Source organism: Urocitellus parryii, chromosome 1, assembly GCF_045843805.1.
Source record: "Urocitellus parryii isolate mUroPar1 chromosome 1, mUroPar1.hap1, whole genome shotgun sequence".
Lineage (NCBI taxonomy): Eukaryota > Metazoa > Chordata > Mammalia > Rodentia > Sciuridae > Urocitellus > Urocitellus parryii.
The window spans coordinates 222,283,815-222,308,215 of record NC_135531.1 but is presented as its reverse complement, the minus strand read 5'-3'; the positions used below and the strand labels follow the sequence as shown (position 1 = coordinate 222,308,215).

Here is a 24,401-nt window from a genome sequence, read left to right as displayed (position 1 = left end):
GAGATCCTCCTGCCTCAGCCTCCTTGCTGGGGTTACAGGAGAGGGAACATATTCTGAGGACCCTCTGGAAGTCTTGGTCATTCACAGTTGGAGTCAGTTTTACAAAATAAGTCCAAAAGAGAGGATATATACTTGACAAAATAATACAGTTAGAGTCTAATTATTATATTTTACTTGTTGTAGAAACTGTATTTGAAGCCCAAGAGAGAGGTTCTTCTAGGGTTTGTCTTCAAGGGGATCTTTTTTTTAAAAAAAACTTTATTTTTTTAAATTTTTAATATTTATTTCTCAGTTTTTGGCGGACACAACATCTTTGTTTGTACGTGGTGCTGAGGGTCGAAACCGGGACACAAGCATGCCAGGCGGGCCGCTTGAACCACATCCCCAGCCCTCAGGGGGATCTTTTAATACTTTGCCAGGCTCCGCTGAAATTCCTACCGTTGTTTAGAAAAAAACTACGAATCCCAGAATTCTCTTTCCTCCATATATTTTCGCGAGAATTCCAGAGCGTGCGCTTAACCAATCCCGGCCTAGAGAGCTTATGTTATCAGCCAATGAGAAGGCGAGTGGGCGCCAAGAGGCGGGCGGCGGGAGTACTCTAGTTTTGAAATCGGAACTTTGGCGCGGAAGCAAAAGCTGGGTCTGGCGACTGGCTGCTGACATCTGTACGTACATCTGGTTTGGGGAAAGCGACTGGGCTCAGGCCTTTCTGTCAAAAGGTGAGGGAAGTGGGAGCCGAATAGGGCCCCTAGACTAGCCTGTCACGATAGGTTTCCGGGCGCTTGTGTGTAGTACTCAGGGCGATGTTTGAAACGCGCGTCATTTTGCTGTTTGGGTGCAGGACCTGGTGGGGTGGTAGCAGCGAATGAGATGTCTTTGGCCCTCCTGGAAAGGTTTTAGTGTCACATAGAACTGGTGGAGCCTAGAGTTTTCCAAGACATCCTTTTATGGGGAGTGATATTGAGACCCAGAGTATTAGGTTATCTGTATTTGCCCTGGACCGAACCCGCCAGTCTAACGCTCTAGTCTCCATTAAACTGTTAGATTCTTGTTACAGGTGGGAGAAACATGCTGGGTAAATGTGTGAGTTCTTATCTTATGGGAGAGGGCCCAGTGGCCATAGGAAGATCCTGGCTGGATCTCAGAGCAGGTCAGAGTTGAAGGGGCCTTACAAGGAACCAGTTTTACTTGTGAGAAAAACGAAGTTGGGAGTCAGTTGTCCAGGGTCATAGAGTAGATGATCTTTGCAATTACACTTACCTACTAACAAATCCTTAGGTGGTAAAGCTGTTCTGGATTCTTGCTTTTACTTAACCATAGTTAAGCCTAAGAGGCTTGATTAGACATTCTGTAATACCTAGAACTAACAGCAAGGGTCCAACTGTCAAAATAGCTGATTGGAATATGTGGTTTATTTGATTTCAGTAATTCTTGAAACTTACAATATGTGTTCTGTGTTTTTTAGTGTCTTACACAATGATGGAGGATGAGCTGGCACGCTTTGATAAAAGCATAAATGAATTTGGAAATAAGTTCAGAAACACTTTCAGTGACACTCGCTGTCAGACGGTGGGACTAAGAGATGTCTTCAAAGACTCCATTGAAGCACTTGCAGGTACCTACAGTTTAAACTTGTTTTTGCTATTCTTTTTTATTTTCTAGTGTTATTTCAGCTGAATTGAAACTTTAATTCCAATTTCTGTTCCAGAAAAGCTGTCTGTGAAATTAAAGGAAGAAGAACAAATGATTGAGATGTTTCTGGAATATCAAAATCGTATGTAAAAAACTAGATCAAAGACTTTTTTTTTTAGATTAAACGTCTTTGTCATGAAATTCCTCATACAAGTAAGATAATGTAGTGTGTGTATTTATACATTCACGCATATGCATACACACGTGCTTATATGTACATGAACTAATAAACATTTATGTATTCACCACACAGTTTAAGAAATATGACATCCCATGTTACACCTTCCTCCCACCTTCTAGAACTAGTAATATTTTGTTTAGCATTGTTTTGGAATATTATATAAATGGTATCATTTTGTATGTATTTGTTCTTTTTTCACTTGTAAGATTTTTTTATACTTTAAGATTTATTAATGTTGTTGTGTAATTGCCAGCAATTTTTAAAACGTGAGTTTATTTTCACATTGAATTGAAAAGCTGGGGTTCTCTCAGCACTTTGAAAGTCTTTCTATATTTTTATAGAAAATCCTTGTTTCTGCAACTCTAGAATGTCTAGAGTGAGTCAGTAGTTTTTATTGAATTCCTACACACAAGCCACAAACTTGTGGCTACAGGTCAGATTGCATTAGTGACACTCAGTTTAGAGGCATCATGTTTTAAACATTATTATTAAAAGTGGTATGTTTTTACAAGGGACATGTGCTCTTTCACTTGCCATAGTTCCCTTTTGGCTAAGCCCCCTTTTGTCTTGCCTTGCCCACTTTACTCACTTTGTGGCACATAAGACATTTAACTTTGTAACTCCTGGTGTGTTATGATAGACTTTTACACAAGATCATTTTCTTAGCTGCTCTGAAGTTTCTATGCTCCTTACTGCTTTTCTTATCCCCTCTGTGACTATACACAAAAAGGAATACGTGTGTGTGTGTGTGTGTGTGTGTGTTGGAGAGAGAAGGAGAGTGAGGGAGGGAATGGGAGTATATCAAGTTTGGATCCTTTAAACACTCTTGCTTTTAGAATCACTAGGGATTAGAAAATTAAGTTTGAAATTCAATTTTTACCACTGTGAATCTCAAAAACTATGCTCTTAAATATTAATGAAGATATTAATCAATCACATATATTTGAACAGAAATATATTTTACCTAAGTTCAACAAGTATTGGCTTGCTATTGTCCAGGACTAAAGAGACAAGAATGCATAAATTATAACTGTTCATAATTTAGCAGAGGATATAGACAGAGAAACCATGATTAAAATCTCTTGTAATAGTTGTTGTGATAATGGAATGGGTGCTGTGTGGTCATAGAATCTGGAGGGCTTGATTCTTTTAGTGAGGGTTGCAGAATGTCTAATAGCTAGACCCTTACCTTAATGCCACGTGCTATATCCTGTTCTAGGCTTTTTGCATATATTGACTCATGAATTCTGACAACAATCCTAAGGGGTATGTATGTATACTATTTTTAATTCTATCTTATAGATGAGGAAATATGCACAGAGAGGCAAAATAACTTGTTCAAGGTCATGAACAGAAACATGTCTGGAACCTAAACAATCTGATTAAATGTACTACCCTATAGAAGATTGCAGAATAGGATTGAGGAAGTTCATCAAATTCAGCACTACTAGGAAGGAGAGGGAACAGCATATGGAATGTGGTAGAAATCTGAAAGCTTTTTGAATTCTGGAATGGTCAGAGTACAGTGTGGATGGGAAGTGGTGAAGTGACTAGAAAGAGAATTGGTTGGCCAGTTGATGGATATTACATGATGTTGATGGACATGATGATGATGTATAAAGGCATTTAGGCTTTATTTTTGGGAGAGATAAAGAGTTGCTGTAGGGTTTTAACCTAAAAAATGATATTGGATTTGTATTTTAGGAAAAGAACTCTGGCAGTGTCACACACAACAAATGGGAGGGGAGTAAGAGTGGGCCACCAGCTGAAAGGAAAAAGCTAATGTGGTAGTTCAGGCAAACAATGAGGATGGCTTAGACCACCGGCAGGTTTGAGGAAGTAGATTCATTTGTGACTGCTGTCCTGAAGGTGAGCATGGTCTAGGATGATTCCTGCCTTTCGATGTGGTGGTGCATTTCCTATGTGAATGATTAGAAGAGGAGGAACATGTTTTTAGGGCTGGGAAGTAGACAAAGATGGGCTCAATTTTAAATGTGTTGAGCAAATATGTTGAGGGTATTGTGCCATAGGCCTGGCACAATGTCTGGTAGGCAGTGAAGAGATAGATCAGAAGGCCAGCCAGGAAATGGGTCTTTGCTGAAGATAGAGATTTGGGAGTCTTTATTGTATTTGGGGAATTGAACTGTGACAGGATGGGTAGAGTGAAAGAAGATAACCATAGTATAATAATAGATATTTATTGAATTGTCACTATGTGTCAGGTGCTGTGCTGTATTCTACATACACCATCTCCTTTGATCCTTATGATATTTCTCCCAGGTATACATGTATTTATATATGTATGTATGTATGTATGTATGTAGTAGTAGTAGTAGTAGTAGTAGTAGTAGTCGTCATCATCCTGTTTTATTGATGAGACTGCAAGCTCAGAGAGCTTGTGATTTGATGAGAACCATCAAATTGACTCAAGAGGACTCATATTCACATTGCATTGCCTCTCTATAATTTGAGAGAGGTTAGAGGAAAGGATCAGGAAAGACTGAATTAGCAGTTAGAGACTGGAGAGAGTTAGAAGGTCACAGAAACTAGAAGATGAGGAACCCAGAAAGGGTATTGTCAACACTGGGAAATCACAGATAGGACCATTAAGATGCATTGATAAGGTATGATACTTTGGGAGTAGGAAAGGTTGAGGGGATTCTTTCACTCACCAAATATTTGTTGAGCTATAGTCTATGGTAGGTACTATTCTGGGAAGGTGCAGCAGAACAAAATAGCCAAACATTCTAGCACTCCTGAAGCATCTCTTCCATCAGGTTATCAGATGCAGGAAGACCATCTATTGAAAGTGCATCTGTTATGGGACCCTCTTAAGCTATCTAAATCCTGAAATCTGTCTTAACAGATTCACAGATGAGGAAATTGAAGCTCACTGGGGTTAAAAACTTGGCTAAGGTCAAACATTGGGTGGATGCAAGGTCTAGGATTGTATCCAAAATGTCTGCTCTTTCCAGTGTACCATGCTGACCTTTCTACATTAGAAGGAAAGTGCAAGAGAGGGTTCCTGTGCTAAGAGTAATGGTGATGTTTTGAAATATGGTCCTAGCTGACTGCATACACATAAAATAATAGTCATGCAACATTGAGGCCTTTGTTTTGTATTGCCACAAGTCCACATAGTTCAAATGTTATAAAAATACTCATGTATATGGTATTTGCATATTGCCTATAAACTGTTTTCACATTGTTGGGTGCTCTAGCCCTCTGAAGTAAGGGTAGCCGTTTTACTCTATCTCCATTTTATAAATGAGGTTTTAGAAGGTGCGTTTTGAGCAGGGGTTTGAGAAACAACTGATGAGCCAAATTGGAGCTCAGACTTTTGACTTGAACTCTGGTTTTTTGTTTTTTTTTTTGCAGTGCAATTCTAGTTAGTCATCTCCTTTAAATACTAGTGTTTCTTGAGGTTTATTTATTGTAAAATTATACTTGACATATGATCATGTCAGATTCTTGAAAAATAACAAAAAATTAAAAAAATTACTAAATGTTGAGAACTACATTTAAAAAAATAACATAACCTTCTAGCTTTTATTTTTCATATACTATCTAGATTTTTTTTTTTTTTTGAACTGGGGATTGAATCCAGGGGTATTCCATCACTGGTCTTCATCCCCAGTCTTTTTTATTTCATATTTTGAGACAAGGTCACACTAAGTTGCAGAGGCTGGCTTTGGACTTGCCAATCTTCTACATTAGGTCCTGAGTCCCTAGGAATATAGTTGTGTGCACTGTGCCCAGCTATTATGTAGATTTTTTTTTCTTTTTAGCAGAATGGTATCTATATAACTACAATTTTTTTCTACTTTGAAAGTATTGCTAAATTCTTTGAAAACATATCCCACTTTACTGATGTATCATTTTAATAATTTACTTACTAGACATCTAGGATGTTTTAGTTTCATCATAAAAAGTGGTTTTTGTATAAATATTTGCACATATTCTGTTTCCTTAGGGTAATTTTGTAAAAATGGAATTGCTAGATAAAGGACAGAAATATCCTTAAGGCCCTTTTGTTTTATAGGGTCAAAATATTTTGTAGGACTCTAGCATTCCTTTCAACACTAGTTATTATTTTGTAAATATTATCATAAATGAAAATAGGCATGTTATTGCTTTATTTGCATTTCTATAATTACTACTGAGATTAAATTATCTTTCCTGTTTATTAGACATCTGCATTTTATTTTTTGTCTGTTTCTCCCTTTTCTGGTTCCCCCACCCCTCAGGAAATTGTGTTTGTGTCTTCTTTAGATTAAATAGTAACCCAGTGTTGGAAGAGGATAATTTAATGAACAAAAGCATTGCCTTTGAAATTAAGATCTGAGTTTGAAGCCATTTATTTATTGCATCCTAGCTTTGGATTAGTTACTAAACTGCTGAGTCCTTTTTCCTCTTCTTTTAAAAAAGAATAAAAGCCCCCTGCAGTAGTGCATACCTGTAATCTCAACAACTCAGGAGACTGAGGCAGGAGGATCTTAAGCTCAAGGCCAGCCTCAGCAACTTAGGGAGACTCTGTCTCAAAATAAAAAATAAAAAGGGCTAGGATGTAGCTTAGTGGCACAAGATTCTGAGTTCAATCTCCAGTACTGCAGGAAAAAACAAAAAAGAGAAAGAACAAGACCTGTATAATAGCATTGTCTAAAACCTGAAGTAAATTCATAAAATCATATAAATTATATAATACCTTATGTAAATTTTCTGCTTTTTAAGTTTCAAGGAAGGTCTTTCCCCATATAATTTTAATATAAAATTCACAAATATTGCTTTTCAAGTTTTATAAGATTTCATTTTATACTTAGATATTTAATAAATATGAAATTTAATTTGGGTTGTGATACTGTTTAAGGAATAATCTGCCTCTTGATCACTGATTTTATATTTTCTTTATCATACCGACTTCCTAAACAGCCCTAACAGTTGTTTGGGGGTTTCTGTTTTGTTTCACTGAACTCTATGTAGGTTCTTCAACTAGCACCCCACTATTTTGTAAGTATCTCAGTCACAAACATTATATGTGATGGGGCAAGTCTCTTTCCTTTTTCCTTTACATTTTCTTAACTATTCTCATGTGTATTGTCAGACAAATTTAATTTAATTTTGTTAGAATCCCCCTCCCCGCAACACACACACACACACACACACACACACACACACACAAACACACACACACTGGTGCTGTATTGGATGTAGAAGTGAATTTGGGAAATGTTGGCATCTTTGTAATATTTAGAAGCATAAAATATCACGTCAGCTATCCAAGTCACATGTATCTCAGATAAGAGTTATAGTATTTTTCATACAAAACCTAAATATTTCTTGATCTAGGTTATTCTTGAATGTTTTGTTTGTTATCACTGTTAATGAGACTTCCTTGCTTCCTGGTCTTTAGAGATGTTCCTCAAGCAAAGAATTCAATGCTTAGTTCAGTTTGAAAAAGAGGTCTTAGTTCTTAGGCTTTTGGTGTCATCCTGCCTATTTAGCTTCCTGACTGGCACTTTTGGGACCTTTGTCTCTGGACAGTAGGCCCCAAGTAGAGCCGTTGTGTTTGTTTTCCAGCCAACAGAGGAAATAGTGGCTTTGCCAGGATTATTCTTTTTCCCAGCAAAGACGCCTGGCCAGTTTAATGTATAAGCTTTATTACTATTTTATGTTGAGCATGTGTATGAGAGGTTTGGGTGCTTGCTGAAGCCGAGAAGTTAATAGGGCTAGGAGGACTTGTAGAGATAGTGACCAGAACACAGGACAGCTAGAGGGATTAAAGCCAAGAAAGGGAAATGAGGTGCTGATAAGTATCAAATAGCTATATATATTTCTAAGTATTTTGGTACTTAACAATACCATGGAATAGCAAAAACTAATATTAAAGTTATTAGCATAAACACAACTGTTGTCACTTGTAAATTAATTTTGTGTGTTATTTATGAAAGCTGTTGATTTTTGTGGTAGACCACAAATTCTTATGAACTTTCAGTAGATTTTTTAAAATATTGTAGATAGATGTCTATTATCTACATGTAATGAAATTATCTTTTTCTTTCCAGTACTTTTACTAAGTAAATACATCTTGTATTGGACAGAAACTTCTAAGGAAAAATATTAAATCACAATGATAGCAGTCACTCTTGTTTTGTTCCTTTTAGACATGACTTTTAGTATATGGGATTTGAAAGGTTTTTGTTTCATGTTAGAGAAATGACTTTCTATGTCTAGTTGAAGAATCAGTATCGGGAGTGGGTACTGAATTTATATGAAACATCTTTGAAATGCCTGCTTATATGATGAATTTTCCTAATATTGTACCTCCTCTATATATCCAGCCATATTTGCCCTTAGGAGATTATTATGATTATTTTATATCTTTATTTTTATGTGGTGCCGAGGATCGAACCCAGTGCCTCATGTGCGAGGAGAGCGCTCTACCACTGAGCTACAGCCCCAGCCTTAGGAGATTATTTTTAATATGTCATTATTTTATTAAGCATTATTACACCTATGTTTTCAAGTGAGATTAGTTTGTATGGTTGTTGATAGAGGGACAGTGGCTGCCTTTATTGAGTTAGTTTCTGAATTGTGTTGACTTGCTCAGAGTTGCCTGCTTGTCTTCATTCCTTCCTCCCCTTCCTTCTGTCTTTTTAGTACATTTCCAAACAATTTATGTAACGTTAGGACTAGCTGATTCTTCAAGGCACTGTAAAGCTATTTTCCTAGAGTTTGGTTGTCTTTGGTGGTAGATTTTGTTTATGTACTTACTTGGAATGGGGATCTGCAGGATGGTGATCTTCTGATTTTCTGTTTCATTGTTTAATTTGGTATACTTATTTTAAAAAACATTTCTGTTTCCCCATTTTTGTTTTCAGGCAAGTAGGAAAGAATACATTAGGGGTTTGTTGTTGTTTTTCTTTGTCTTATAATTTTTGAGTCATGAGGAGATGCTTATCAAGGCATTCTTTATCAATCTTTTGAAAGTCAATTTTTTTTTGGAATTTTTTAGCTACGTGTCAGACAGCAAAGCATATATCTTGTAGTTAATACCTTGTGCTTCTTGCAGAGATCTGCAGGCAGAATAAGCTCATTCAAGAAAAAAAGGATGCTCTATTAAAGTTGATCACTGAAGTAAAAGACAAAAAGCAGGAAATGGAAGTACTGACTGCAAAAATCCAGGATCTTAAGGAAGAATATTCTAGAAAAAAAGAAAGTAAGTTTCCAGTTATAAACATACTTTAAAAACTAGTCTAAATTTGAAAATGGTAATGGTTCACAATTATGTAGCATCCTGCCTGTGCTCTTTCATTGTTAGAAATGGATAATATACCTCAGGACATAGCCATCAGCTCCCTCTCTAAGGTATCAGGAAAGTTAACTAAGTGGATTTTATTTTCTCTTGTTTTGCTTAAAAGTCTTTCTCCTTCAATTTGTTATAACCAGAGTAATGATGACATTGATATGAGGGTTTAATTAAGCAGAGTGGGAGACAGTGTAACTAAATAAGATTTGCTTAGAGAAGCCTTAGTGTGATTTATGCAACAAATATTCATTGACCATACGTTCTCTGCCAGGTAATGTATGCACTTTGTTATGCTGTTTAGTCTCTTTATCTAAAACCTTTCCTGTCCTACCTTTCCTTCACTTATAAAGGAGCCTTGTTTGCCCACAAACTAAGCAATCAATCCTTTAAATCTCTTGGAAGTAACAAGTTTGTTTTGTTAATGCTTTTTCTTGTAGAATTCTATCCAAAACTAAATCGTGAAATTATTATTTTTTATCTGCCAAGTATTACTTAGGGATTATTGTGCTAACTTAAAAAAATATATAATTAGCATGAAATAGGCTGTTTTCTCATGAGAAATAGTTATACCTAAAAGAGTAGAATTTTATTTTCCCCCCCATGAAGCAATTAGTTTGTCCTTGGATATATTGAAAAACCAAAGTAGATAAAAGAAGTCTATTTCTTTGTTAGCCATACAAATCCCTGGCCTAATTATCTGTATCTCAAGCAATTTTTTTCTCTAGAATGAATAGAAACTCCTTTTGCTATCAGAAGATGGAAAGTGAATAAATTTAAACAGATTTATGACTTGCATCATTTTAATGTTTGTGTTCAAGTTTCTTAAAATTAATTGAATGAGCATTGTTATTTAAAATATTTGATACAAACTAAGTGCTATGGTGTGTTCCTCTAATTCCAACTACTCAGAAGGCTCAAGCAGGAGGATCATGAGTTTGAGGCCAGCCAGAGTAATTTAGTAAGTTAAAATAAAAGAGGGCTAGAGATGTAGCTTTTCTTTGTCTTATAATTTTTGAGTCATGTTCAGTTCCCAGTAATGCAAACAGAAATTAAAATAACAACAAAAATACATTGAAATATTGTGATTTTTTTTAATTACAGCTATTTCTAATGCTAACAAAGCTAATAAAGAGAGTTTGAAAAGACTGCAGAAATCAGCAGATTTGTATAAAGATCGACTTGGACTAGAAATTAGAAAAATTTATGGTAAGTGAAAGGCCAAGGTTCGTCGTTGGAGATTAAAATGCACACACACAGACAGCAGTGACAAAGATGAAGCACTTCACTGCAAGCTGGTGCTAGTTTATACAGAAAGTGAGAGTCAGTTATCTTAAACCAGGAAGCTCCTGGAGCCAATCATAGTAAAGGTCAGGTCTTCACCTATGGTGCACACACGTCCACCCTGCATAAGATTCATGGGGGGCACGAACTGTCCACGAGTACGGAAGATGGGAGGGCCAGTTAGAAGGTTTTCAGAACAACTTGTTATCTGCCCACTGGCAACTTGCCCGCTGCCATGTTGCATTAGGGGCTCCTTATCTGAAAGGCCCGGGGAGTTCTAGCCGCCTACTGGCAATTTGCCTACCGCCATGTTTGAAAGGAGACTCCCAACAGTAAGCATATTAATTTAAGTACAATATAGGAGATTAGAGAAAGTATGTTGTTTTAGTCAGCTTTTGCATCTCTGTAGCCAAAATACCCAACAAGAACAGCTTAGAAGAGAAGTTTATTCCCGCTCATGATATCTAAAGTCTCAATCCATTAACTCCATTGCTATGCTCCCAAGGTGAGGCCCCATATCAAGGGGGAAAAGCCCAGTAAAGGAAAGCTGCTCAGCTCAAGGCAATCAGGAAGCAGTGAGAGGGAGAGGAGGGGGCCACAGAGAAGATGCATCCTTCTAGGACACATCTCCAGTGACCCACCTCCTCCAGCCACACCACACCCACAGTTACCACCTAGTCATTTAAACTAGGATGGCTAATTAGGTTACAGCTCTCAAAGTCCAATCGTTTCACCTCTAAACATTCTTGTATTCATGTGGGAGCTTTTGGAAAACACTTCATATGCAAACCATAACATCTTCATTTTCTTTGTTTTAACTATTTTTTTAGTAGTAGATGGACACAGTATCTTTATTTATTTATTTATTTTTATGTGGTGCTGAGGATCAAATCCAGTATGTCATGCATGTGAGGTAAGCGCTCTACCACTGAGCCACAATCTCAGCCTCCATAACATCCTTACGTTGAGGAGAATTTTTAAAATATTTTAAACTAAAATAATGACATTATTAGCTTTTCAGAAAATAGGAAAAAAATACAATTTGTTGTGATAGCCTAAAAACTGGTCATTTTAAAATGATGATGTAATTATCTATTCTATTAATATAGCACAATTTATTTCATCTTTTATTGATTGTTTAATACATGCATTGCTTCTGACAGCATTTGGATTTTTCCCAGTTTTTCCATTTTAGAAATACTACAGCAAACATAGTCTTACCTAGTTTCTTATATAATTTCTATGAAATTATTTCCCAGAGAGGAATTACTAGCTTGCACATGAATATTTTTATGGCTGCTACATGAATATATTGCCTCTCTGTAGCAATGCTGTTGATTTGGTTCTCTCCAAGATCACCCTTAGGTTTGGTGATTCACTGGGACTCAGCGTATATAGTGGTCATCCTTTAGCCATGGAGTAGAGAAGGTACCTTCAAAGATGCCCAGTGGATTCCTAAAATTGCAGATAGTATTGAATCCTTTATTTACTATGTTTTTTCTGTACCTTTACCTAAGAGATTCTTTTCCATTTTTCACTTAATGGAAGCATTTCATAGCTTCTTGTTGCCATATCCAAATTACCACCATCATTATTTTTGGACTTTGGGACCATTAGGTTAAATACATAAATACTGCAATGCTGTGACAGTTAATCTTAACTGAGATGGCTACTAAATGGCCACCCATAAGGAGGCAGGTACTGAATACAGTGAGGATATGCTAGACAAAGGGATGACTTATGTCCTAGGTAGACAATAGGATGGCATGCGTTTCATCACACTACTCAGAACAGTGCACAAATTTAAACTTATGAAATGTTTATTTTTTGTTTTCCATTTAATATTTTTGGAACTTTGTTGATTGTAGGTAACTGAAACCACAGATAAGGGAGGACTACTATTATAGAATTGTAGTCATGGCTAAGATTGGTTGTAGCAAGAGGATACAGCTTCAGCACAGAAGAAAGTTACACAGTACAGTCTAGGGGGAAACTAGGCACAAGATATCCGAATCCTTTCCCAGTAAAACCACACAGGACACACTTAATTCCTTCAAGCATCAAATTGTGATGTCACATGTGATAAAGTATTGTCAACTGAAAACTCACTGGATACTCTGGAAGCTCTGCCTGATTTTCCTTGAACTTGATTTCACACATCTTTTTCCTTTGCTGACTTTGTTTCCTTCTTTTGTAAGTCCCAGTGAATTATCAAACCTGGGTGATCTTGGGAACCCAAGATACCAATCAAGGGCCACCCTAACAGGGCTTTCCAAGGTTCTACAGAGAACCATCTCAGATCTACTTTGTTAACTCTTTTATGCCTACCTATCTATAATGTCCAAGTGAACACATTTCATTATATACTTGCCAGTTTTAAACCAAAACTCTTAAGACCAAGAAATCTCTGAAATAAAAGAATTTATTGAGCAGTTACAGATGTTAGTTGGAAATAAAAGACCCATCATGGAACAAGTTCCCATAGCAACAAATACCAGGCCAGATCTAAGAGCATTTTCTAATAATGAAAATTCAGGGAAAGAAGGCATATCTTGTTTACATTGAACATACATTATTGGTTGTAGTTAAGAGAGAAGGGATTATGAAAAGGGGGGTGGAGCTTTAGGATACAAGGACAGTTCATGAGGAAAAGTAATTACTACTTTAAATTGGTTGGGGTTCTACTGAGGTTGCATTGGCACCTAGAGCATTGTGATGCGGACTGAGGTTAAATTTTAACATACATTCAAGAATGTGAACTGGCTTTTCCTTTTTGGCCCATAGTTGGTTAACTGAGAAGACTTCTTCCATTTCTCCTTTCCTTTGTCATCCAGCACTTAAATTTAAGATATCTCAAATTTAAGATATCTCAGAATTTTTTCTCGTATCACCAGAATTGTATTTCTAAAAAGCTTTGTGTTGTTTTGTCAATTAACTAGACAGAAATAGAGCTTTTTTTTTAAGTGCATTTCTTTAATGAAGGAATATATGACCATTTTTTTCTATTTGTTTACTCATTTTATTTTATTTGAGTCCTTTACCCATGTACCTATTAGTCTTGTTTTTCCATCAGTTGGAGTGAGTTTTTAGTTAATAATAATAACAACCTTTGGTTAGATGAAAATAAAAGGTTCAGCTCTGAACTTTTGATGTATTGAATTCTAAATATATATTCACTGTCCTCCTGGGGTGCTTTTTTGTTTTGTTTAGTTCTGTTTTTAAACAGCCAGTTTTAAGCCTTTAAAATTATTTTTAGAGTTTAAATAGAACTTTATCATAGTATATCAAAGTCAGGAAATAATGTTTTAAGGAAGTGTGATATGATGGAATAGCTCTTTGATCTTTCTCCCAATTTCCTGACATACAAATCCTAAAATCCTTGGAATCACAAAATTAATACATACCTTTTTGTATGCTGATGTGTTGACTGATGTCAGGCAGCCTCTCGGTAGCTTCAGAATGGTGGATGGCCACCTAAAAGACAAGGCAGGATTAAAGGGCTGGGGCTTTCAGCTCTATCCTCCAGCCACTGAAGAGGGATGAGGGGATAGGGGACGGGTTTGGTTTACTGTCCATGATTTAGTCAGTCATTCCTACATAATGAAGCTTCCACAAAAAGATTGGGTCTGGAATCTTTGAGAGAGCTGAATATGAAGAGTTTCCTGGATGGTGGTGCATGGGAAAGGGCATACAAGCTCCAGGATCCTTCTAAACCTTGCCTATAAATCTCTCCATCTCTATTCTTTGTAATATCCCTTATAATAAAGTGGTAAATAAGTAAAGTGTTTCCTGGGTTTTTGTATGCTGTTCAAGCAAATTAATTGAACAGGAGGGGATTGTGGCAGTGGGCAGTATCCAAATAGATAGTATCAGAACTGAATTGAATTTGAGGACAACCAGCTAGTGTCTACTGCAGAACTGATTGATTGCTTGGTACAAGGGTTGGGGGTAGATAGCTCCACAGAAGAGTTCTGTTTGATTGTTGAGTAAGAGAATAGGAAAAACACTTCAGCTTTTTTTTTTCCTTTTGTTTTTCTCCCCTTATATTCTCAGAGAAAGTGAGAACTCAAATCCTCCATTTTGCCTAACTGAGCATCTTATGAAATGTTTCTTCATTGGCATGCATTCTTCCCATTACTATTAGCAGTTTAAAAATCTGGTGTACTAACATAATTATTTCATTTTAAAGATAATACTTTTGAAGATTCTGAAGGGTTTTTATCATTAAAAAAATTTTTAATGAAATTTCCTAATTTCTTATGCTACAGAAACAAATAAGATGCATGTGAATTTATATTTTGTGGCATCTGTCTTGAATTTCTGCCAGGCCTTTACTCCTTTGGGAGAATTTGAAGGTCTCTTGGAAATTGAATTTAAGTCTAGGTAACTAGAAAAGTGTCAGATTAAATTTGACAATGCTTATTTTTTTATTAATGTGTTTTAGTTGTACAAAATGGTGAGATTTGTTGTTACATATACTTAATATCACAATATAATTTGGCTAATATCATTCTTTAGTATTAACCCTTTTCCTCCCCTCCTCCCTATGTATGTTCATTTCCTCTACTCCACTGATCTCCCTTTGATTTCCACAACTTTTTCCTTTTTTCCTCTCTAGTTTCTGCATAGAAAAGAAAAGATATGACTTTTGGCTTATTTTGCTTCAATTAATGTTCTCAAGTTCCATTTATTTTCCTGCAAATGAAATAGTTTCATTCTTTATGGCTGAATAAAATCCATCATGTACATATGCCACATTTTCTTTATCCTTTCATCCATTGGCAGATACCTACTTTGGCTATTGTGCATTGTGCTGCTAGAAATATGGGTGGGCAAGTATGGTTATAGTATGCTGACTTTATTTCTTGAGGATAAAAACTAAGGAGTAGTATGACTGGGTCATATGGTGGTTCCATTCTTAGTTTTTTCAGGAACTTCCATGCTGATTTTCATAGCATAGTGCTTATACTAATTTATAGTCCCATCCACAATGTAAGTGTTCCTTTTTCTCCACATCCTCTCCAGCATTTATTATTGTTTGTATTCTTGATGGCTGCCATTCTAATTGGAGTAGATGAATCTTGATGAAGTTTTGATTGGATTTTCCTACTTGCTAAAGATGTTGAACATTTTTTCATATATTTGTTAGACATATGTATTTCTTCTTTTGAGAAGTGTCAGTTCATTTTCCCATTTATTAACTGGGTTATTTGATTTTTTTGGTGTTAAGTTTTTTATCCATTCTGGATATTAATCCTCTGTCAGAAGACTAGGTTCTCTCTTCACATTTTTAATTGTTTCCTGTACTGTGCAGAAGCTTTTTGAATTTGATTTCATCCCATTTATTAACTCCTGGCATTATTTCCTAAGTTTTAGAGAAGTCCTATTGAGAAGCCATTGCCAGAGCCTATATGTTGGAGTGTTGACCCTATGTTTTCTTCTAGGAGCTACATAGTTTCTAATTCTTATGTCTTATGTCTTTGATCCATTTTGAGTTGACTTTTGTACAAGGTGAGAGATAGGATCTAGTCTTAGTCTTCTGCATATGAATAACAAGTTTTCCCTGCACCATCTGTTATAAAGGCTGTCTTTTCTCCAACATGTATTTTTGGTACCTTTGTCAAGGATCAGATGACTGTATCTGTAGGTTTGTCTTTGTGTCTTCTATTCTGTACCATTGGTCTCTGTGTCTTTTTTTTTTGCCAGTACCTTGCCTTTTTTTTTTTAACTATAGCTTTATAGTATAATTTGTGGTTGGGTATTATGCTGCCACGCTTAGAATTGCTTTGGTTATTGTAGTCTTTTATTTTTTCCAAATAAATTTTAGGATCATTTTTTTTGGTTCTGTGAAGAATGTCATTGGTGTTTTGATGATATATTGCTTTTGGTGGAATGGCCATTTTTAACAATACTAATACTGCCTGTCCATGAACACGGGAGGTCTTTCCATCTTCTGTTTTCTTCAGTTTCTTTCTTCAGTGTTCTTTGGTTTTCATTGTAGAGGTCTTTCACCTCCTTGGTTAGATTTATTCCTAAGTGTTTTATAATTTTTTCAAGGCTATTATGAGTGGAATTGATTTCCTGATATCTTTCTTTGAATAGTTATTGATATAAAGGAAAGCTATTGACTTTTGTATGTTAATTTTGTAAACTGCTACTTTGCTGAATTTGTTTATTATCACTAGAAGTCTTCTGGTAGAGTTCTGAGTCTTCTAGATATAGGATCATGTCATCAGCAAGCATAGATAACTCGACTTTTTTTCTATTTGTTCCCCTTTAATATCATTCTTTTGCCTGATTGCTCTGGCTAGGATTTCAAGAACTATATTGACAAGAAATTAATTGAAAAAAATAACTGGGTAAATGACAGAAAGATCAGTAGAGAAGAGGGAATGGAAAGAAGAGGTACTTGGGACTGAATTAGAGCAAAATATATTCCATGCTTTTATAATTATGTTAAAATGGATTCTACTGTCATGTATAATTAAGAAGAATCAATCAACAAAAATAAATAAATAAAAATAAATTAAAAATGCCTCCCTTCAGAAAAAGAACTATATTGAATAGGAGCAGTGAATGTCTTATTCTGAGTTTTAAAGGAAATGCTTTCAGTTTTTCTCCATTCACTATAATGCTGGCTTTGTTTTTGTTATATATAGCCTTTATGATATTGAGGTAAGTTCTAGTTCCTTCATTGTTTTTATCATGAATGGGTGCTAAGCTTTTTCAGAGCTTTCTGTGCATCTATTGAGTTGACTCCTTGATTTTTGTCATTAATTGTTTTTAATGTGGTGAATTACATGTATTGATTTAAGTTGTTAAACCATTCTTCCAACCCTGGGATAAAACCAACTTGGTCATGATGGACAATCTTCTTAATATGCTCTTGAACACAATTTGCTAATAATTCACTAGGGATTTTTGCATCTAAGTTCATCAAAGATATTGGTCTGTAATTTTCTTTCTTTGATGTATCCTTTTATCTGATTTTGGTATGAGGATAAAACTGGCTTTATTGAATGAATTTGGAAGTACTCCATCACTTTCTATTTATTGGACAAATTTGAGGAGCATTGGGATTAGTTCTTCTTTAAAGGTCTGGTAGAATATAGCTGAGAATCTATCTGGTTTAGGGCTTTTCTTTTTGGAAGACTTTTTATTACTGCTTCTATCTCATTGCTAGCTGTTGGTCTATTTAGTTTTTTCATGTTCTCCAGATTCAGTTTTGACAGGTCTTATGTGTCTGAAAATGTTTCAGTTTATTTTTGGTTTTCCAATTTATTGGAGTATAAACTTTTAAAATATTCCTTAATAATCCTCTGGATTTCTATGATGTCTTGGATGATTTTTTCTTTTTACATCTCTAATTTTATTAATTTGGATCTTTGCTCATTCTCTTTTGGTTAGTTTTACTAAAGGTTAATCAATCTTGTTTTCTTTTCAAAAAACTAATTGTTCATTACATTTATTCTTTGTATTGTTTTTATATTCTCTATTTCATTAATTTTGGCTCTGATCTTAATTATTTTCTTCCTTCTACTATTTTGGAAATGTTTTGTTTTTGGCTTTTGAGGGCCTTGAGATGCAATATTAGATTTTTTTTTATTTGGAATCTTTCTAATTCTCTTACATAGGCACTCATAGTTATAAACTTTCCCTTTAGAACCACTTTCATAATGTCCTATAGGATGTTGTGTCATAACTATTCTCTTTTGATTCCAAGAAGTTTTGAATTTCTTCCTGATTTCTTCTATCACACATCATCATTCAAAAGTATATTGTTTAATCTTCATATGTTTATTATAGTTTCTGTAGGTTTTCTTAACATTGATTTGTAATTTCATTCCATTATCATCAGATAAGGTAGAAGGAATTACACTTTTTGTTTTTTTTTTTTTTTTTTTTTTTGTATTTGCTAAAAGTTGCTTTGTGACCTAAAATATAGTCTGTTTTAGAGAAGGATCATGAGCAGATGAAAAGAGAGTATTTGGCTCTTTGGGGATGAAATAGTCCACAAATGTATGTTAATTCCATTTGATTTATATTTTTTAAGTTTGAAGAGTCTTTGCTGAGTTTATATCTGTATAACCTATCTATTGTTGAGAGAGATCTGTGAAATTACCCTAATATTATTATACTGGGATCTGTCTGAGTCTTTTACTCAAAAAGTATCTTTTAAGTAAGGTGCACCAACATTTTGGAGATAAATATTTACTATTTTACAGCTTCTTGTTCGATTGTTTCCTTTACCAGTGTAAAGTGGATTATTTTGTCTTTAATGTCTTGAAATCAGCTCTGTTGAATATAAGAGGAGTTACTCCTGCTTGTTTGGGGGCTCCATTTGCATGGTGTATCAATTTCCTTCCTTTCACTTTCAGCTTGTGGCTGTCTTTTCCCATTAATATATAACTGGGTCTTGTTTTTTAATCCAATCACCTTGGCTATGTCTTTTAATTGGAGAGTTGAAACCATTTACATTCAATATTGTTAGAGAGATGTATCTTAATTCCTGCCATTTTAATTTATTTCTAATGTTTAATTTGGTCCCGTTTCTCATTTGCTTAGCTACTCTTCAAATGAGATTTGTTCATTCAAATGGGATTTGTTTTTTCTTATTTCTTCTCTGTGTAGTATATCCTTATTTTCTGTAGTTTAAGCTTAGTAGTTTTAAATTCTTTCAGTTTCTGCTTATCTTAGAAGGATTTTATTTCTTCTTTGATTGTAAAGGATAGCTTTGCTGGATATAGTAATCTTGAATAACAATTCTTTTCTTTCACAGCTTGGAACACATCATTCTAAGCCCTCCTGGATTTTAGAGTTTGTGCTGACAAGTAAGAAGTATTTTGTTTGGCTTGATTCTAAATGTAATCTGATCCCCCAATCCTGTTGAGCCTGTTAAATTTCCATCCTTGTTCTGTATGTTTTAGGCATTTTATTTTTTTTATTTTTATTTATTTTTTAAATATTTATTTATTTAGTTAGTTCTCGGCAGACACAACATCTTTGTTGGTATGTGGTGCTGAGGATTGAACCCGGGCCACATGCGTGCCAGGCGAGCGCGCTACCGCTTGAGCCACATCACCAGCCCAGTTTTAGGCATTTTAATCATAACGTGTCATGGAGTGGTTCATTTCTGATTGCATCAGTTTGGGGTTCTTAAAGACTGCTGTATCTGGATATTCATCTTATTCTCAAGATTTGGAAATGTTTTTCTTATTTCCCTGAAGAGGTTATCCATGCCATTAGCCTGTGTCTCACAAGCCCTTTTGATTTCAATGATTCTTAAATTTGGTCTTTTAATGTTGTCCCAGAGTTCTTGTATTTTCTGGTCATGGTTATTTTAATTTCTTTAATAACTGTCTGAATATTCAAGGCTACTCTCTTTATCTTGTAGCTCTGAGATTCTGTCTTCAGCATTGTATGCTCTTAGACTTTCAACTGAACATTTTGTGTGTTTATTATATCTTTCATTTCTAAAATTTCTATTTGTTTCTTTTTCAATATCTCTGTCTCCTTATTGAATTCCTCATTTATATCCTGTACTGACTTCGTTAATTCATTCAGTTGTTTTTCTTTGTTCTCTTGAAATTCATTGATTGTTTCTATGCTCTTTCTTTGGTATTCAATCCACTGTATTTATTTATTTATTTTTTGGAATCAGTTGCTGGTGAATTATAAAATTTAGGAGGCATTATGTTATCTTTATATATTTCTTATATTCCTGTGTTAGATTTTATGCATCTATTGGAATGGATTTCTCTTCCACTTTGTGTGGAATGTGGGCTTTTTTAGGGACAGCATTCTCTTGCCAAAGTGTTCTAGAGTGATCTGAATTGAGATTCCTCATAGGTGTGGTGTCCACAGCCTTTGTGTTAATTCCGTTTGTGTTTTAAGAGTGTAAGAGTGTATGTCCATTGGTGAGAACTGGAGAAGTATGGCTAAAGTTTGAGCATGATTAAATTTGTGTGTAGAGTAAGGTGCACTATCTTTTGCCTGGGTTTATTAGCTGAGCAGCATCTCTGTACTATGAACTTGTAGTGTTCCAATAGATTCTCGGCACCTTTCTGAGAAATAGTGTCTCTACTACTTGAATCCTGAGCCACAGAGCAATTGGAAATGCAGCCTTTCTCTAATTCAGTGATTTAAGTTATATTCACAATGTTGTGCAACCATCACCAACCTTATCTATTTCAAAATTTTTTATCATTCTAAACAGAAGCTCTGTATCACTAAGTAATAACTTCCCATTCTTCCTTCCCCAAGTCCTTGGTAACCTCTACTTTCTGTTTCTATGAATTTGTGTATCCTAGATATTTTTTATAAAATGAAATCATACAATATTTATCCTTTTGTGTCTGGCTTATTTCACCTAGAATTTATGTTTTCAAGGCTTAGCCATGTTGTAGTATGTATCAGAGCTTTCTTCCTTTTTATATATATTTATACCACATTTTGTTTATCCATTCATCTATTGGGGGATACTAGGTTGTTTCCACTTTGGGCTACTGTGAATAATGCTGCCGTGAACACTGGCATATATTTATCTTTTTGAGTTTGTTTTTTTATTGTTCAGTTGTAGGAGTTTTTAAATATATATTCTGTATATTCGAGACTTAATGGATGTATGATTTACTAATATTTTCTTCCATTTTGGGTGATGTCTTTTCATTTAGTATCCTTTGAAGGACAAAAGCTTTTCATTTCAATAATATACAATTTACCTATTTTTTGGTACAGGCATTGAAAATTCATAGAAACACCAAGTGCTTTGATGCAGTCATCAAAAATAGGTAAATTGAATATCATTTAAATAAAAAATTACATAAACATTATACTTAAGTGGCAATGTATTTTAAAACTAATTTGTAACTTCTACATTTGGAAAAGAAGTAGTTCCATATAGTTAGCAGTGCATGTACTGATCAAAGAAGGGTTAAAAAAGCTTATCTCCATTGAAAGCTTTGGTCCTCCAAAATATTTTCATAATAAATAATCTTTTTTTTTTCAGGTAATAAATTGCAGTTTATATTCACTAGTATTGATCCTAATCATCCTGAGCGCCCCTTTATGTTTTCTCTGCATCTAAATGAAGCAAGAGACTATGAAGGTATGTACTTAAATTTCTTAACTTGTGCTTAAGATTGGCATCCCCGGTTGTTATTTGAATCAGAATGTAAAGTAATATGAAGGTAAATAGTATTCCCAGAAGGCATTGCTTCCTTCACCAGTGTTGCTTCTTGAGATTTGTCTTCTATAGGATATGAATATCATTTTAATTTATAGATATCATCTTGGAGTTTTAATATGTAACATATCTTCAAGATGACATAGTGGCTGAAAAGTCTAGAAGACCAAACATTACTATACTTCATGTGCAAATATGAATTACCCTTTTAAGAATTCAAAGCTAACGTTATAAAGAACATAAAGAATATCTCTACCTGAATGTGAATATTATAGTTTAGTCAAGTCAGCAACTTTAAAATCATATGTAAAATCATCATAATGTGATCATTTGCTTTCCCAAAAATAAATTTAAATAAACAAACTATCCCATCCTGAAAATCTCACACATTGATAATGTAGGTTAGTTATTGATTCTGTAGCAAGCTGAAAAACCTTTGATTTATAGGGAATGTATCTATGATTGATAATAGCATGAACAATGAAAGAATGGAAATATGTTTATCTCTTTTTTATTCTAATGGCCCTGTACAAGTAATTAATTTATCAGAATTCAGAAAAATGGCCGCATTCAGTAGTGCACGACTATAATCCCAGCAGCTCTGGAGGCTGAGGCAGGACGATTGAGAGTTCAAAGCCAGTCTCAGCAAAAGCAAGATACTAAGCAACTCAGTTAGACCTTGTCTCTAAATAAAATTCAAAATACGGCTGGGGATGTGGCTCAATGGTTGCATGCCCCTGAGTTCAATTTGAATTAACATTCAAATCAAAAAAAAAAAAAAAAAAGATCATCATACCTATGCTATCATTTAAAGTATTTCTAGCTCACAGACACTTCAGTTAGCTGCAGAGTTAGCTCTGGTCGTGCCCTCATGACTCAGTTGAATATATATTTTGAGAATCTAATTAATCTGTAATTGCTTGGTTTCTTTTTTTTCTTCTTTAGTAAATATCTTCCAATCTAATGAGTGCTAGATTTTAAAAGGCAAACTCAAAAAATTCTTAAGAGCTCTACAAATTTCTGTAAATTATAATTCCTTTATTAGCTTATAATTCCATAGTATTTCATAGTGTATTAAAGTAGAATCCACAGGATAAATTTTGAACCCATGCTTTTTGCTATTATGTCTCTGCTATGATCATGGTCTTTATCCTCAGCTATTTCTACTGAAGAGCTGGAAATCCAGTATGGTTGAATTTCTTCCCCTTGAACAGAAAACAATTTGATGGTAGAGAAAGCTGGATCATTCTTTTTCTTTGATCACCGTCACTAGAGACTTGTTCCTTGTGCATCATCTGGTATTCTACATATGAGGGCCACACTGTTATTTGTGACTTTGAGTCTCACTTGATTAATAGGCTGTAAATACCATTTCTGGAATAGCATCCATTTCTAATGACTTCCATTTTATTTGTAAGTAAAACCTTAGGTATTTCTTTCTATAATTGAAGTTATTAGGGAATGACATTCAAAGTTGTTCTCTTTTTGATTCAGTGGCCTGAAACTAGAAGTCATTTAGACCAAAGTTTTGCAGAGAAAAATGACTTGAGAGTTAAACTGTTAAGACAGTTTAAGTACCTAAAAATAAAATATATAGGTCTAAGATGTGGGAAATGGCATTCTACATCACTAAGCTCTTCAATCCCTTGAATACCATCTGTTTAAATTTAAAACAGGTTTGTAGTATTTAAGATTTGAATATTTAGAGATTAAACAAAGGAAAGGTCCAAAAGATAGTTAGCATGTGAAAATCAAGTGTATCATTTTATGCTGAAAGCATTTCAGAAAAATGTAATTAACATTCAAATCAAATGAAAGCATCTACATTAGAAATACTCCTTCCCACACACAGTAAAACCCTCATTTATGTTATTTTCTTTTTTTTTTTCCTTCTAGTATCAGATAGTGCTCCTCATCTTGAGTGCCTAGCAGAATTTCAAGAGAATGTAAGGAAGACCAACAATTTTTCAGCTTTTATTGCCAATGTTCGGAAAGCATTTACTGCTATGGTTTATAATTAATGTATAAATGTATATAACAAGGTTGGATTTTTTTTGTTATTTCTTTATAAAAGAATGCCCATCTTATTGTCTGGCTATAATTCTTTGGTGTTTTTGTGATATTTATGTGGTATGAAGGAAACAAGCATATATTACCTCAAAATATTCATCTTTGACATAAATACCTAATTAGAGCTAAAGATGGTCAAGAAGCAGAGTCAGAAAAGCTACCTTCCCTCCTGCTATTTGCCTTGAAGCAGAATGTAAAATATGATAATTTGCTTTCCCCAAAATAAATTTAAATAAACAAACTATCCCACCCTGAAAATTCCACACATTGATAATGTATGTTAGCTATTAATTCTGCAGTAGACTGAAAAGCCTACTTATTAAAGTTCCAAGATGATATCTATTAAGGAAAGACAGAAGTTAATCACTGAAGAGAGCTATCATCGGCTCAGAACAAACCTCCTTCATTGATTTACTCCCCTTAACTTACCTTCCCTGTTTCCCACATCTAGAAACCCAAACTCTTTCCTTTGTCTTGCCACTTTTCTAAAAACATAGTACTCTTTGTTGAAAATGAACCGGAGTTCTAAACCACTGCTTTGAGTTATCTTTCACTGAGGTTAGGAGACCTTAATAAACCTTGTTTTTCCTTTTATTAACCTGAGTTTTGTTACAGGGGTCTGTGCACAATATAAACTTGAGGGTTGAAGATAAATTATGTTCATCCCTGAAAGGTGTATTTCTTTA

General features: G+C 34.7%; 1 protein-coding gene across 1 annotated transcript; it reads left to right on the top strand.

Moving 5' to 3' along the window:
• The first annotated feature begins 635 nt into the window (after positions 1–635).
• Positions 636–23,666, top strand: Spc25 (SPC25 component of NDC80 kinetochore complex). The gene is made up of 7 exons (XM_026389584.2): positions 636–719; positions 1,466–1,615; positions 1,709–1,774; positions 8,943–9,089; positions 10,281–10,385; positions 21,469–21,567; positions 23,542–23,666. Exons 2-7 carry the CDS (start codon positions 1,477–1,479, stop codon positions 23,664–23,666), a joined length of 681 nt encoding a protein of 226 aa, XP_026245369.1. The 5' UTR covers positions 636–719; positions 1,466–1,476.
• The last annotated feature ends 735 nt before the right edge of the window (positions 23,667–24,401 follow it).

Bases quoted from the DNA above. Each gene is read 5' to 3' on its own strand.
- Spc25 (XM_026389584.2), top strand. From the start codon at position 1,477: ATGATGGAGGATGAGCTGGCACGCTTTGATAAAAGCATAAATGAATTT. The intron at 1,775-8,942 runs GTATGTAAAAAA...TGCTTCTTGCAG, and splicing joins GTTTCTGGAATATCAAAATC to AGATCTGCAGGCAGAATAAG. The intron at 10,386-21,468 runs GTAAGTGAAAGG...TTTTTTTTTCAG, and splicing joins AGAAATTAGAAAAATTTATG to GTAATAAATTGCAGTTTATA.